At 29.8% G+C, this 14,640-nt stretch overlaps 1 protein-coding gene across 5 annotated transcripts in view; it reads left to right on the forward strand.

Annotated features, from left to right (window-relative positions):
* ICA69 (islet cell autoantigen 1-like protein) overlaps positions 1-13,756 on the forward strand; it is a 74,209-nt gene extending 60,453 nt beyond the window's left edge. For 4 of the 5 annotated variants that reach the window (XM_076495677.1, XM_076495676.1, XM_076495680.1 and 1 more), the window contains exons 8-12: positions 684-772; positions 2,444-2,733; positions 3,038-3,364; positions 5,028-5,164; positions 12,065-13,756. In XM_076495677.1, the coding sequence (XP_076351792.1) occupies positions 684-772; positions 2,444-2,733; positions 3,038-3,364; positions 5,028-5,164; positions 12,065-12,178 (957 nt within the window). In that variant the 3' untranslated portion in view covers positions 12,179-13,756. The remainder of the gene's footprint in view (positions 1-683; positions 773-2,443; positions 2,734-3,037; positions 3,365-5,027; positions 5,165-12,064) is intronic. The other variant, XM_076495681.1, reaches the window with a different exon arrangement.
* The last annotated feature ends 884 nt before the right edge of the window (positions 13,757-14,640 follow it).

A 14,640-nucleotide genomic window follows, 5' to 3' on the forward strand; every position in this document is an offset into this window, starting at 1 on the left:
AGAAAGATGCTAAAGAAGTTGTATTAATTTAGGAGGCTTTAGAGGTTTTGCAAATAAAATGTGAAAACTGTTATGTGAAAAGTATTTTTATTCTTAGCATGAAATTAACCTTCACTGAGATTGACTCAGTAAAGGCTTCATATATTCACATGCAAATTCTTTGTAATGGTACTTTATTAAAACACCCTTGTGTGTGTGTGTGTGTGTGTGCACACAACAAACTTCTGTTTACTAAAAGCTTATCAAATTTTGCAAAGATTCATTTATTAAATTCAGAATTATAACATATAGTTTTGTGATTACATGGTGGTTGAAATGACAAAGACTTATGTTGACAGATAAACAGTATTAAATATAAAAAGGATTTATTGACTAAATTTCAAACATTTTTACTCAACATTTATTAGGTTTTAAACACAGTGTTTATCATTTGACTTGAAATTAAATGGTTCATGACAAAAGATAGTCTGAGATTATTATGCTGTAATATAAGTTTATAACCTTACCAATATTTCTTTTGGCCTGACATAATGTTAACAAACCTCATGACTAACAAAATCAAAACAATCATCTTTACATTTCACAAAGAGTTGTTGGTATTGATGAGTTATATTAACTTCTGGTAATTCAGTAATGAGAATTAAAATAATTTTTATGAACATTAATTTATCTTTTCATCCAAGGAATTGACTGAACCATCAAAGAAACTTGCAGAAGAAACATCCAATTCTGAGAAACCAGTTTTGGAGGAAAACAACATAGATACAGATCAGTGAGTGCTCAATGTTTGTTTTTTATTTCATCTTTGTAAAAGTAGTACATAGATTACGTTAATTATAATATGAAAAAAATATAACCATAAGCCAAACAAAACCAGAGAAGTGTTTTTATTCTAAGTGGTTTTTTACTTGTGAGTAACATGATACTATCAACAAAATGATTTTTGTTTTCCATTAAAAAACAAAAGTAATAAAAAGTGTGTTTATCCAACAGTAGGTTTCTTGGTGCAGTAGGTAAGTATAAAAGGGAAACTAATACAAAAAGTATCTTACTCAACAGTAGGCTTCCTTGTACAGTGGTTAAATAAATAAAAAAGGAAAAGTGATGCAAAGTATGTTCTAACCTACAGTAGCCTTTTGGTACAGTTGGTAAATAAGGGAAGCAATGCAAGATACATTTTGCAAACAGTAGGCTTCCTGCTACAGTATTTAAAGAAAAGAAAGAAATAGTAAAAACAGTAATAATCATGAATGCTTAATTTTCGTTAATTAACAAACTTATGAGGCACTAATTAATGCCATAGGTACTCAGTTTTAGTAATTGATTAGCTTATCAAACTGTACTCTTAGTAGTGTTTAGAACAATATGTAAATTGTCAGACATTATTAGAGATTTGACATAGGTGTTTCCTCTGTTTGTATCTAAAAGTATTACAGATACACATAGATTCAAAACCTATATTTACTATATGTGAGGTTAAACCCTAAATAAATTGCTTTATAGAATATTAGTAAAAATTGCCATTTGAGAGTGTTTATACAAAGTGATGATTTATGGCTCAATGATTATGCAATTTGTATAACTGTTGATAACATGTACAGTAATAATTGTTAATTGTATTGCATGTACAGTTGCTTTTTGTTTACCAGGTTCATACCCACCTTAACCAGTTTTAGACCCTTACATTCATTTATCAGTGGATTATGCCTGTAATAGTTTTCAGTGTATTCAAAGTGACTGATTTTACTTCCCAGATGTGTCATTCATCTAGAATAAATAACTCATCACAAAAGGGTTTGGAGTAAAAATATTTTACTGTATATGGTGTTAAAGAAAAAAAGAACTTAGCATTTGGAATTGCTATTGTTGTACACATTAAACTTCTGTCCACGTGAAGGACAGTATGTTGTGTTAAAAAATAAAAGGCATTTATTACCAACTATAATTACAGCTATTACCAGTTAAAAGCTGGGATTCTGTAGTGGTGCTAGTTTGCTGGACTGTTAATCTGGGGTTTTATGGTTTATGATCCCTTACCACAAAAACGTACTTCACAGTTTGGAACTAGCTCATCTGTAAGAGAAGAATAGCATTCAAATTCTACTGTTTATTGAAACATTCCCCCCTCTCAGTGTTAAGTCTGAGGGCTTATAATGCTAACAGATCAGGTTCCTGTACTTGATGGGAGCAGTGTTCAAATATCTCATTGTGCACCATTAACAACAAACCATTCATTTATGATTTGCAGATATCATTGAATAGCTGCCTTTATTCTGTTTAAAATTAGGAATGTTTCTGAGCTGATAGTCTGTGTATAACTTTGCACAAATATACTTAGTGGTTTAGTATGATTGATAATAGTGTGTCTTTGTAACCTAAGTCTGCATCATTGAAGTATAATTGTTGCTTTATCTGTAAGTAAAATTATTCAATGTATTTTCAGGTTACTTTTCTTTGAGTCTGAGTATCATGATGAAGAGGAGGAAAATAAAGAAATTTCAAAGAAATTACAGAAGAAACATTCTGATCTTCAAGGCATGTTGTCCTCACCAAAAAAACAAGTAATGCCATCAGGAAAGAATCTTAACTTTTCTTCCAATCAGGAATTAATAGGCATTGATTCTACAGGAAAACCTGATAATAATATGCCTTTACTGAAACTTTCTGAAGAAACCCAGTCAATACATTCTCATCAAACTGAATCTGCTAAAGAAAACAAAGCAACTAAAGGATGTATGTAAAAATATAACTCAAGTATTAAGTTATTTTTTTATACCTGTCTTGCATTAGAGTTTCCAGTTTAAATATTTTTATGTTAATCAATCTTAAACTGTGATATTCATCAAAAAATCAAGATATGATGCAGTAAAATAGCATTTGTGTGTAAACAAAAGTAAATTAGAAATTACTGTTTTTATTTGGTGTCTCATTTATTGCTTCACATTTGTAATGCAACTATATTTTGAGTGATTAAATTAACAAGCTTTTTGTTTTTGTAAAACAAATTTAACCTGTGAATGTATTTTACTGTTTCCAGGGCAGAAAGACTTTTTGACTGACAACCCAGAAATTGAAGATAGTGAAAAAGATGACCTGACACTTCTCAATGAAATCTTAAATGCTTCCAAAGACAGCTTACCTTTTATTCCAAATATGTCTGAAAATGAAGACAGCTTTTCTCACCAGTGGCAAGCTGCTTTTGGAAACATTCCCCAGAGCCCACAGAAATCACTTTTGTCCAAACAAAACAATGAAGTGGATCAGTTTGGTCATCAGTCAAATGGTACTACAGCTTGTGGAATTTTGCCATCTCAGCTTCTGGATATGACTACCGATATATCAAACCTCCATTTAAAAGATACTGGTTAGGAAAATTATTATTATTTTGAATTGAAATATGAAGTGTAGTTAAATTTGTAGAATTTTTTTGAAAATTATAGAATAATATGTTAGAGTTGAGGTGTCTATTTGAAAAAAAATCACCTGATCTTAAATAATGTAACTGTTTCTTGTACCAGAAGTGTAATATCTTCATAATACTTTTTTGCTCCTACATCATTTGCAAATGAAGGTTTAACTTGAAAATGCAATGTAAACTTAAAGTAAAATATGCTTAAAATGGTTTATTACTAAACAAAAAAATCTAACAATTTCTTTTATTTTCATGAAGTTACTGTATGGTGAAATAAAATGGGCTCAAAACCCATAAATGCAGTATTTTACATACATTTCACATTTATAATAGGCATAATAATATTTCTTTGATTTGCTAACTCAAGCTGTGCTGATGAGCCTTGAATTACAATCTACCACAGAGGATATAGCCAATTGAAGAATGCATTAGGCCTCTAAAACACAGCTTATTTTTTTTAAATTTTATCTTCAGTGAAAAAGAAAAATCTTTAAAATATACGTGTATATAATCACTAAACACTTGGTCTGCTGAATAGTATTAAATTTGTATAAATACAACATGATTCACATGTCAAAATTATTTTTAGTTACCATACTGTAAAGTAAAAGACTCAAAATCCTATAGATAATGTTGAAAGATGATCTTACCTGTTAACTGATTTTCACTTTCCTCAGTTATAAAGTGTAACTGGATTACCTTCACTATGTAGGCTGCTATTTTGTTTTCATGTTCGTTTTCATGCTTCTCTGTAAGTCTTTTTAGACCTGAGGTGTTTGTGAGACAGGTATTTTCATTATTGATTTTTTATTGACACCATCAAAGGCTATTTTCTGTTGTGATTTGTTTTTGTTATTTTTTATGCTTTTCTGAATAGTTTTTTTTTTCTGTGTTTTCAGTAATATTTATGTAATCTGAACAGATATTCCAAATATGTTTCAGTTTTAGTTTCTATATATTTTGGTAGTATACGTCATTTATACATTGTCCGTGTTAAAAATTTTGAGTTTTCTATATTTTGGTTACGTAACAATTCAGTATCGTATAACACAGCAGCACTTCTCTTTGTTAGTTTTGCCAGCTTACAGAAATAGATAATATAACCTCTTATCAGAGCAAGTGATTTTAAAAGTGTGTTACTTAGGTTCAAGGGTGCTCTTTATTCATTATCTCAGGGATAGTCACTGAGGCTAGCTTCCAAATGTTAATGTGACAAATGTACATTTGACTTATTCACATGTTGCTTCTGTTGAACTTTATATTCCTCTAGAATAAAAAGAAAACCACAATATTAGTGAGAATCATCAAGAACTACTGATCAAAATTAGATTGTATTTTCTTAGCCTAGCACCCTGCTAGTACCATATCCAATCTCCACTTTGCCTGACTAGTTGAACTGTCTGAATACCATTTAATTGACATAATACACTTTCACAAACTTCAACTTCATTGTAAAACAGATATTGGTTTGTTAAGTGATAATCTAATATTAGATGTGTACCACTGTAGAAATATTTGTGACTTTAGTATTTTTTATAATTAATTACACAAACATAATATACATTTCATACAGTCCAATGCTCTAGAGATTTCTTATTCTTTCTAATTATTTTAGCAGCATCTTCTACCACAGATACTTGTATGGAGTCTCGAATGGTACCACCAGTCAGTGAACAGGAGTCACATGGAAACCATAACATAGCTCAGTCACCAATTTCCAGACCAGTCAAGCTGTCAGCCTCAGAGAAGATGGTAAGAGTTTGAATAATATTTCAGAGAAGTTTAGTGGCAACTAAATTATTAACACTCCTACGAAATGTGGGGCCTAATAGGCCCCAGAGCAACTTGAAAGGTTATTAATATTAGGCTAATAATTTTGTATTTAAATGAAATTGCCATTTAAATTCATTTAATGAAATGAAATCAAATGAAATGACAATTTCATTTAAATACAAATTTATTAGCCTAATATTAATAACCTTTCAAGTTGCTCTGGGGCCTATTAGGCCCCACTTTTCGTAGGAGTGTTAAAATAAAATTACTGATTGCATAACTTGGTATGTGTGTGTATATGTATGTGTCCTGTTTTATTATACTCATAAAAAAATATCATTATAGATAAACAATTGTTTATTGGGTAAAAGTTGGATGAATATCAACCTTTACAATTGAAAGAAAATATGAATATTACTAAATCTGTATATACTAGCAGATACCCACAGAACATTTGTAGTCAATTTCATATAACTATGACAGTACTTCTTTAAATACAAGATTTTGAGTATCATACTGAAGAATTCTAATCACAAACATCAAAATCTACAAATCCACTTGTGTTAGGCTTAATCAGTTAAGGCTTTAAGTACAACCTATAATCATTAAAGAGATAAATTAACAAACTTACTTGTGTACCTTTTGATGCTTTAGTTTAGTTAGGGCTAAACTTTACTTACTACAGTGGAAACCCTCTAAAGCAGCCACCTTCAGGACCGAGACAAACTGGTCTGATTAGAGGGGTTTCACTGTACATAATTAGGGATTATTTAAACAAAAAATGGACTGTGATTGAATGACCGCTTTCAAGGGGTGGCCGCTTAGAGGGGTTCCACTGTATTGTCATGTTACCTGCAACTGAATGCTGATTTTCTTGAACACTTTGATAAGCTTTTAACCTGTTATTGTTTGAAATGTCTACTAAAATATATTTACATGAACATTTTTTTACACCTATTGAAATGAAGTGCATGTGCATGCACATATAGATAGTAATGGGTATCTATCTGCATGTTCAGAACACACAGAAACTGCAGTATGATTTATATAGAATGAAGTATGTCTTTAGTAAATAAACTTTTCTATTTTTATTTTATTTATTTAAAGGTTTTATGAACTGATTTCCTATTTTCCATAACATAGGAAAATAAGTGTTTGCAATCTGTTTTAATAGGTATTATATAAATAAAAATATATTTTAAAGCTAAATAAATTAGGAAATTCTTAAAAATTATCCAGTTGTACTTAAACAACCATTAGCTGTTATTGTAATACAACTATTTTTGGAACTGTCATTGTGTAAAACCAGCCACATTGGCTGTTGTTAAGATTTTGAGACAAATACACATTAATAATTCTCAACATGGGTTTGGTTCAATTTGACCAACTACATAATCCCTTTGTACTCTTTTAAAGTCTTCATGAATTTTATACTTCTAACTTTTAATATAGTAGGTATGTTTTCACACTCTTTAACAGACTTTCAGTAAACATTTTAAATCTTTTACATACAAAAAAATATTTTAGTGAAGTATTTTTTTCTACTAGTTCATATACAAAGGGATTTTCAATGTTAAGATTAAAATACTTTTCTTCATCTCATAAATATCAACTTAATCTACATAATTTGTAAAACCCTAAATACATGTTGAGTGTTTATTTTCATTGAAACTTTACATTTTATCTGTTTTTTGTACCCTACCAGCATACAAAATTGAACAGTTTTACTTGTCTCATAACCACAAAAAAATTAAACTAAAAGTGAATCTAAATTACCCTTCATATTGTAACATAAAACTACACTTTTGTATTCTAAGTAGCTATAGACTTCTAACAGTATACATCATTTTTTACTTGCATTTTTTGCTCTTTGAACCATGTCTAACTACTACTATATCACTTTATATGGAGCTCACTTTATTGAGTGAGCTACACTACCTATGAGTTATTTTGTGCTGTGCTTACATAAGGGCCTGAAACATTTTTATTATATTATTTATTTTACCAAATAACCTAATGATATTCCTAATTCTATATTTTAGTTATTCTAATAATAATAAATAATAAACTTGAAAAATGAAAAAAAAGAAATGAAGTATTTAACCAGTTTTTTCTTTTGACTGTCAATGACACGTAACCCTGTGTTTTTATTCTAATAGTAGTAATGCACTAAATCATTTTTATTTAATTAAATAATGCACCAAAGAACATAGAATAATAACTTACAAAAAGTAGACAATTTCTCTGGCTTTACAAGCTAATTTTAAGCTAGTCATTACCTTTCCTGAAGGAATGAAAATTGTACTAACAGACAAAATGACAATTTCCTGTTCAGAACACATCATAATATACGTCATTTGATAGATGAAATCAGTGGCTTTCTATTGATTTCTCCAAGCTCATTCCCTTGGCTGTGGTTTCACTAAATAGTAGATAGGGACAGTGGGAATCTCATTAATCCATTCATGCGAGTCTATAATTAGATGATGAGGCATTTGGCTACTTTAAGAGAGTCATAGAGACTGAAAGAGGATATGACAGGTGGGTGTGGCAAGAGGGGTCTGATTTATTGTTTGATGGCTCTGTAACCAGACAGGATGAAGGTTATAAAAATGTTTTTTCTCAGCAAGAGATTTTAGTGAGTAATTTACAATAAATTTCATATGTATTGGAAGAGTGGTGAATTGAATAGAAAAGAGAGGATGCCAAGAGAGATTGTAATATTTCTCACAATAGGAGAAGTTCAGGGTTTTATTTAATATTGTCTTATAAAATTAAGAATTGAAAAACTTAGATACTATTAAAATATGTATTATTAGCTATGAATTTATGCTTTACTAATTGGTGTAACATAAAAATTAGTAATTGAGTTTAGAATGCAAGTCACTAAAACCTCTTGACATGTGCAGTAAAGGATGCACCTGGTTTCCCAGAAATCTATTTTTTAACAGTGTTTGAAATGTATAACTGTATACACATAAGTGTGGCATCAAAATGTAGTTAATAAATCAAGTTTAAATATTATATAAGTTTTACATTTTTAATTTTATAAAGAAACATTTAAAAAATTCCTTAATTATTCCCTCTAGTATGAGAATTGTGACATTTGCTCTCTAGGTCTTCCTTTTTTTCATTAAGTTATTTATCACCCATTACTTACTATAATATAATCATTACTTAGACAAAGCATAATTTTTATAGCCTTCAAACCTATTTGTTTACAAAGCCACAAACAAGAAAATCAGATCAACTTGCTATGTCTACCTGTCCACATTTCCTTTTTCACAAATTGTTAATAGTTGGTTTTCTGATATTTTTGCTATATCATCTATAACCAATAGAAATCTAAAGTTTCAATCTATAAAATGACATATTACATTATTCTTTCATACAGAATTGTCTATTTCATGGGAATCACATTAACTGGCTCAGATGAAATTATAAAGGATTTTATTGCATAATTAGCAAACTAGAACATTTATGACATGATTTGTTTTATGTGCTCTTATTCTGTCTTCTTAAGTGTATTATATAATTAAATGAACAATTTAGTGATGTAGTACCATTAGTATAAAAAATAGGCTTAAGTTTTACTGGCAGATGACAGAAAAAAAGAAGAGAGAGAGACCCTGGTAAATACTTTTTTTTCTTGTTTAGAAACTTATTACATTAGATAAGGTTAGATTAAGTAAGGTTTGGTTTGGTTTTTGGAATTTCGCACAAAGCTACTCGAGGGCTATCTGTGCTAGCCGTCCCTAATTTAGCAGTGTAAGACTAGAGGGATGGCAGCTAGTCATCACCACCCACCGCCAACTCTTGGGCTACTCTTTTACCAACGAATAGTGGGATTGACCGTCACATTATAACGCCCCACGGCTGGGAGGGCGAGCATGTTTGGCGCGACGCGTGCGCGAACCCGCGACCCTCGGATTACGAGTCGCACGCCTTATGCACTTGGCCATGCCAGGCCTAGATTAAGTAAGATAAAAATAATAGTAATCAAAATTCTTCACAAAGTATGCTCATGCATTATGTAAATAGATACAGCAGAGTGAGCTACATGTTCACCATGCAATTTACTGTTTGTGTGACATGGTTGAAAAGACAATAAAATGATAAACTTTATGTAGAAACAGATTTATGCTGTCATGAGCTTCAAGCTATTATGTATAAACAACTATGATTTCTTGTTACAGTTTTCAGTCATTCTAGAAATAAAAAAATGGGTAAATTAGGTTTATTTCATATTTTGATGGTGGTAACAATGTTGGACAAATTGATTAGATACATATAGAGTTAGGATATGAAAAATAACATAAAATAAAAATTTTATTGAAAAAAAACATTTTATATTTATTTGGGAGGTATTAAAGATTATGTAAGGGAAATTTGACAATTTTGGTGTAAAGAAAAATATTTTTAATCTTGTCATGAAATTTACATTTGGATTAGTCAATTCTTTGACTCTATGCATTCCTGGAGAAACTTTCAGTAAAAATACTGCACTAAAATTTCTTGATTTTGGTTTATAAAAGACTTGTAATGTTTAATGAAAGCTTACAAAATTCCATGAAGATAGGCCCAGCATGGCCAGGTGGTTAGGGCACTCAACTTGTAATCTGAGGGTCACAAGTTTGAATACCCATTGCACCAAACATGCTCCTCTTTCAGTTGTAGGAGCATTATAATATGATGGTCAATCTCCCACTATTCATTGATAAAAGAGCAGCCCAAGAATTGGTAGTGAGTGGTGATAACTAGTTTCCTTCCCTCTAGTCTTATGCTGCTAAATTAAGGATGGCTAGCACAGATATCCCTCATGTAGCTTTGCGTGAAATTCAAAACAAACAGTCCATGAAAATTCACAAAACATATTAAAATGCATGGAAATGTATCTCAGGACAGGTTCTTTGTTAACCTGAAGATGACCTAGGAAGGGTGAAACATTGTTCTCTACTTTATGTTGGTAACATACCAGCCATTCTGAAATACATTTTTATTTCAAGTGGGTTTCTCATCATCATGTATTAAAATGCATAGTGTGGAAATTCTAAATGTGATTTTGGTGTCTCAAATGTGATTGAATCAACCAAACCAGTAGAGAGAGGGTTAATTAACAACCCTAAACTTGACATATATGATCAGTAGTCTTTGTGAAGATGTTTAATATGTACATGTATTACAGCTCTGATACTGGAATATGGAGGCACATTATGCTAGTATTACAATAAATTGGTAAACAACAATTTATAATCATAATGAAATGATTTATTTGTGAATTTAAATTACTTCATTATACTTATTAACCATTGTTTACAAACTTATTACTATTATGGCATCATTGACTGCACTGTGCTGTTTTAATATCTGCTTTATTTTTTGTGGCTTTTCCCATGTAAATATTTCTCTTCACAAAGTTTGGGAAAAGATACATGAAATGAACCTTGCCAAGTGATTCCACTTCAATGCTATTATATTTATTTTAAGGAAAGAATGAAGTGGCTAAAATACTACTTATTTTAAAGTGTTAAATTGTTAGTTTTTATACATATGATTTTTTTATTCTTAATAGGTAGAATATAAGTGTGACATAAATTTTTATCACTTTCTTTTTTGCACAATTTATGCATTCTTAGTACAACTAAGAGTATTGCAGTAGATGTAGTATTTACATGGTTTTAATATAATGAGAAGATAAAGTGTTCTGTATATCCAGTTAGATACAAATGTAATATGTGTTAAATAAATTGATCAAATGCAAATATTCTCAGAATTAGAGGCAAGCTAGGCTTCATTTTAACTTTTTAAATAATATGGTAACTGATATTAATCTAAGAAAAGAAAGGTTTTACTTAGATCCCAAGAAAACTTTGCATTCTTCTGTATTTACTTTTTTATTATTAAGCATTCAGAGGCTCAACATATAACTGTATATGTTTCTTTCATCATACCAGTTTTCTTTCTGGCAAAAATTAATATGCTGTAAGTCCTTTTACCAATTTTTATTCAAAAAAGGCCTGAAACTTGATTTTAAAATATGCTTATAACTTGCCACATAGTAGAGTTTATATGATTACTCTGTGCGAGTATTAGCCAAGATGTTTCACAAGATATGCAAGACAGTAATCAGATATAATTGCTCTTAATATAGTGTCAAGATAAAAAAACCTTCCTATTCTCTTTAAAATCAGAAAGTCACAGTTGTGTGCAAAATTCCCCATAATTTAATTCTGTATAGGAAGTAGCTGGATGATAAAATTAAACCAACAAACATGCAGAAAATTTAATTTTCCATTTAAGCATTCCATAGTAGCAGAGTTTACCTAGAATGCCATAGTGTATAAGACTGTTATGTTTCATTCTTCTTTTTTATGTCTTGCTCATGATTATTACTCTTTAAAACTATTATAGAGAGAAATTTCCACATTTTGAAGTTGATGTAAAAGTACTGAATTCAACCACACCATGGTCACATTGGAAGTAAAGTGTCATCCACCACAATACAATAACATTGTTGAGAAACTTAAGCCTTAAAATGTTAATTATGACATCAAGATATGTTAACTAACTTTTTAAGTTTTGCATGTATGCCTTTTATGTATATTATACCTTTATGTTAACTGTGAAACCAAATTACTGAGAAAAGTTCATGAAAACCAAAATTATAATTGTACATAACACGTAAATGTGAAACTTAAGTTTCTGTTTTGAAAGATTTGCATGAGAACATTTATATTGTGAGATGTCTAAATTACTGTGATAGCTGAAACTGTTAACATTTATGTTATATTTATAGCTTTAGCTTCAAAGATAATCATGTATTTGGTTCTTGAAGTTCGACTGTTATTTCCACTTCTGATTCTTATGTTCTGTGAACAGGGTCTGAAACGTGATAGGTCGGCATGGTTTAACTTGTTTGCTGATCTTGATCCTTTGGCCAATCCAGATGCAGTAGGAAAGAAGGATGAAGAAGTAGAAGAGAGGAATTGCTGAAAATTAGTGCCATTCCTACTGAAATATAGCTTAACATTCTGAATTTCTAGTCAGTGTGAATTTTTCCTTTTTTAAACTTTTTTTGAATGTTCTTTATCTCAAACTTGGTAACGTAATATATTTAGGTTTTGTTGTGTAACACCAGAAAATTAAAAAATAATCACCAGCTAGCTTGAAATGCTTGACACTTATTTTAATATTTTTTATGTGATTTGAGGTGTTTAGGTTTTTGTTTTCTTTGTCATAGTTCTTTAAGTACACATATTTTGTTTAAACATGTGATAGTCTCTACAGGTTATTTTTTTGATATACATATATCTAGTCATTTGTCTAATCAGAAAACCCTTATTAAAAACTTTATTTTTTGACTGCACATTCTTGAACAGGAAAGAGTTTTATTCACTGTATTAAAATGTTTTTTCTCTCATGTAAACATTTCAGCAAATCTATTAGAATAAAATAATTTTGGTACTTGTGCTAACTTTGATCTAGTAGCCTACAAATTCTTATGGAAAGGCATATGCCTCATCACTCATAATGAAAGTAATTTTCTTTTATATAAATGGTTACATTTTTGCTGCAGTAATACATCAGTCATCTAAAAATACAATAACATTTTTGTTTTACCCATTCCATAGCACTTTGTTAATTGTAAAATAGATCCATTCCAAACACATAACCTCTGAATGAATGGTTATTACTACTTAAGGTGAAAAGTAAGCTATTTATATAGAACAAAATTAAAAAGTAATTTATTAATTTAGCTATATAAACCTGTATATTAATAAACTTAACATCATAAACAAGTTCAATAGAAAACAAAAACGTTATAATTAAAATGTGTTGAATCATCTGTTAGTAATATTTTCGGTCATAATTTTAGTATCTCCTGTGGTTCTATCAGCTTAAGATATTTCTAAATCTTATAAAAATAATAGTAAAAGTTAGTTACATAAATATTCAAATGTGTTTTCAGGCTTAAATCTTATTATTATTATATTTATAAATAAAAAAGAAATAGATTATAACTTACAAAATAACATTCACTTTATTTGAGGTCCATACAGGTTATAAAAGCAATATATTTAAAATAATTCATATATTTACACCAGTCTCCTGCTGTGACAGTGGTAAGTCTTCAGAGTTACAGTGGTAAAATCAGAAGCTTGGTTCCCCTCGGTGGACATAGCACATAGCTTGATGTAGTTTTGCTATAAGAAGAGATATATTTACACTTCCAGTATTAAAAGAGTGATGTTTTGAAGTTACAAAAAAGTCTAAAAATTGTTAAATATTCTGTATTTGAAGAAACTAATATAACATGCTCAGACCATTTTTTGATTTTTGTCATGTGTGCTTGGACTGTATATTTACAAACAATAGCATGATACTGATATAAATTAAAAATATGTGGCATTAGAAGTCTGGCATCCTGTACTCATGAATATAAACTTTTTGTGATATTTTTTTTCATTTTTTCTTTTTAAAGCAGAGATTTATGAATGTGAGCTTTGTTTCCAGTAAATATTATTTTAAAAAACAGAGAGTTATATAATCTCAATAAAATATAAAAAATCAGTGCTTAAAAATGTGGGATGTGTTTGTTAACAGTTAAAATAAAAGTTAATTTACATATGAAACATGACTATTATGAAAAATAAATTCCACAGTTTGTATTCTTTCAATTTTTGTTCATTATCACATGGAATAATAATTCTCTATGTTAAAACTGTTTGGTAGTGTGTAGAAGTGGATGAAATACTCCTTCTGTAATCAATCTAATTACACTTGGTAAATTCACGAGGTCTCTGTATTCAGTTGGTCCTTAAGCACTTTCAGACAGTAGGTTTCACACGCTTAAGACTCTCTGCTTGGAATAACAAATGGCAGTTATATAGTTTAATACCTTTGGATGCCAAATTCTTAGATGTAGCTTACCAGGTTTTCTTTCATTCTTATTGACTATTTAGCATTGCAGAGGGCAGGCTACATAAAAACACCTTTTCTGTCATTCATGGTTAACAAGTTCAGTAATTTCCCCAGTAATAGATCACTTGTTGGAAATTGTTTTTTGTTTTATATAACATTAATCTTGAGTCATGAGTCTTATTTGTTAAGGTCAGTTAAATCATATCACAAAATTGACCAACTAGAAAATAAGATTTTATTTCTAGAAAACGTCAAAGGTGACTGTAATAAACCTGGCATCTGAATGTACTAACAATATTGGTCAAGTAGGATTTTATTGTTGGTGAATAGTTGAGTCCTGTGGTTTTCTTATTAGTGATTTATATTTGTAGGTTGTTGTTTTTGGGTTTTTTTCTAATCCATTCTTCTTAAATGTTAATTTTTTTTTTTATATAAGAAACAGTATTCGTATATGCTACTGTCATGTTTCTTAGTAGTGAAGTACTGAGCCTCACTTGGAATTCTCAGGTGGAAAAGTGATATTCTTCATAAGT

The sequence above is a fragment of the Tachypleus tridentatus genome, chromosome 3 (genome assembly GCF_004210375.1).
Source record: "Tachypleus tridentatus isolate NWPU-2018 chromosome 3, ASM421037v1, whole genome shotgun sequence".
Taxonomy (NCBI): domain Eukaryota; kingdom Metazoa; phylum Arthropoda; class Merostomata; order Xiphosura; family Limulidae; genus Tachypleus; species Tachypleus tridentatus.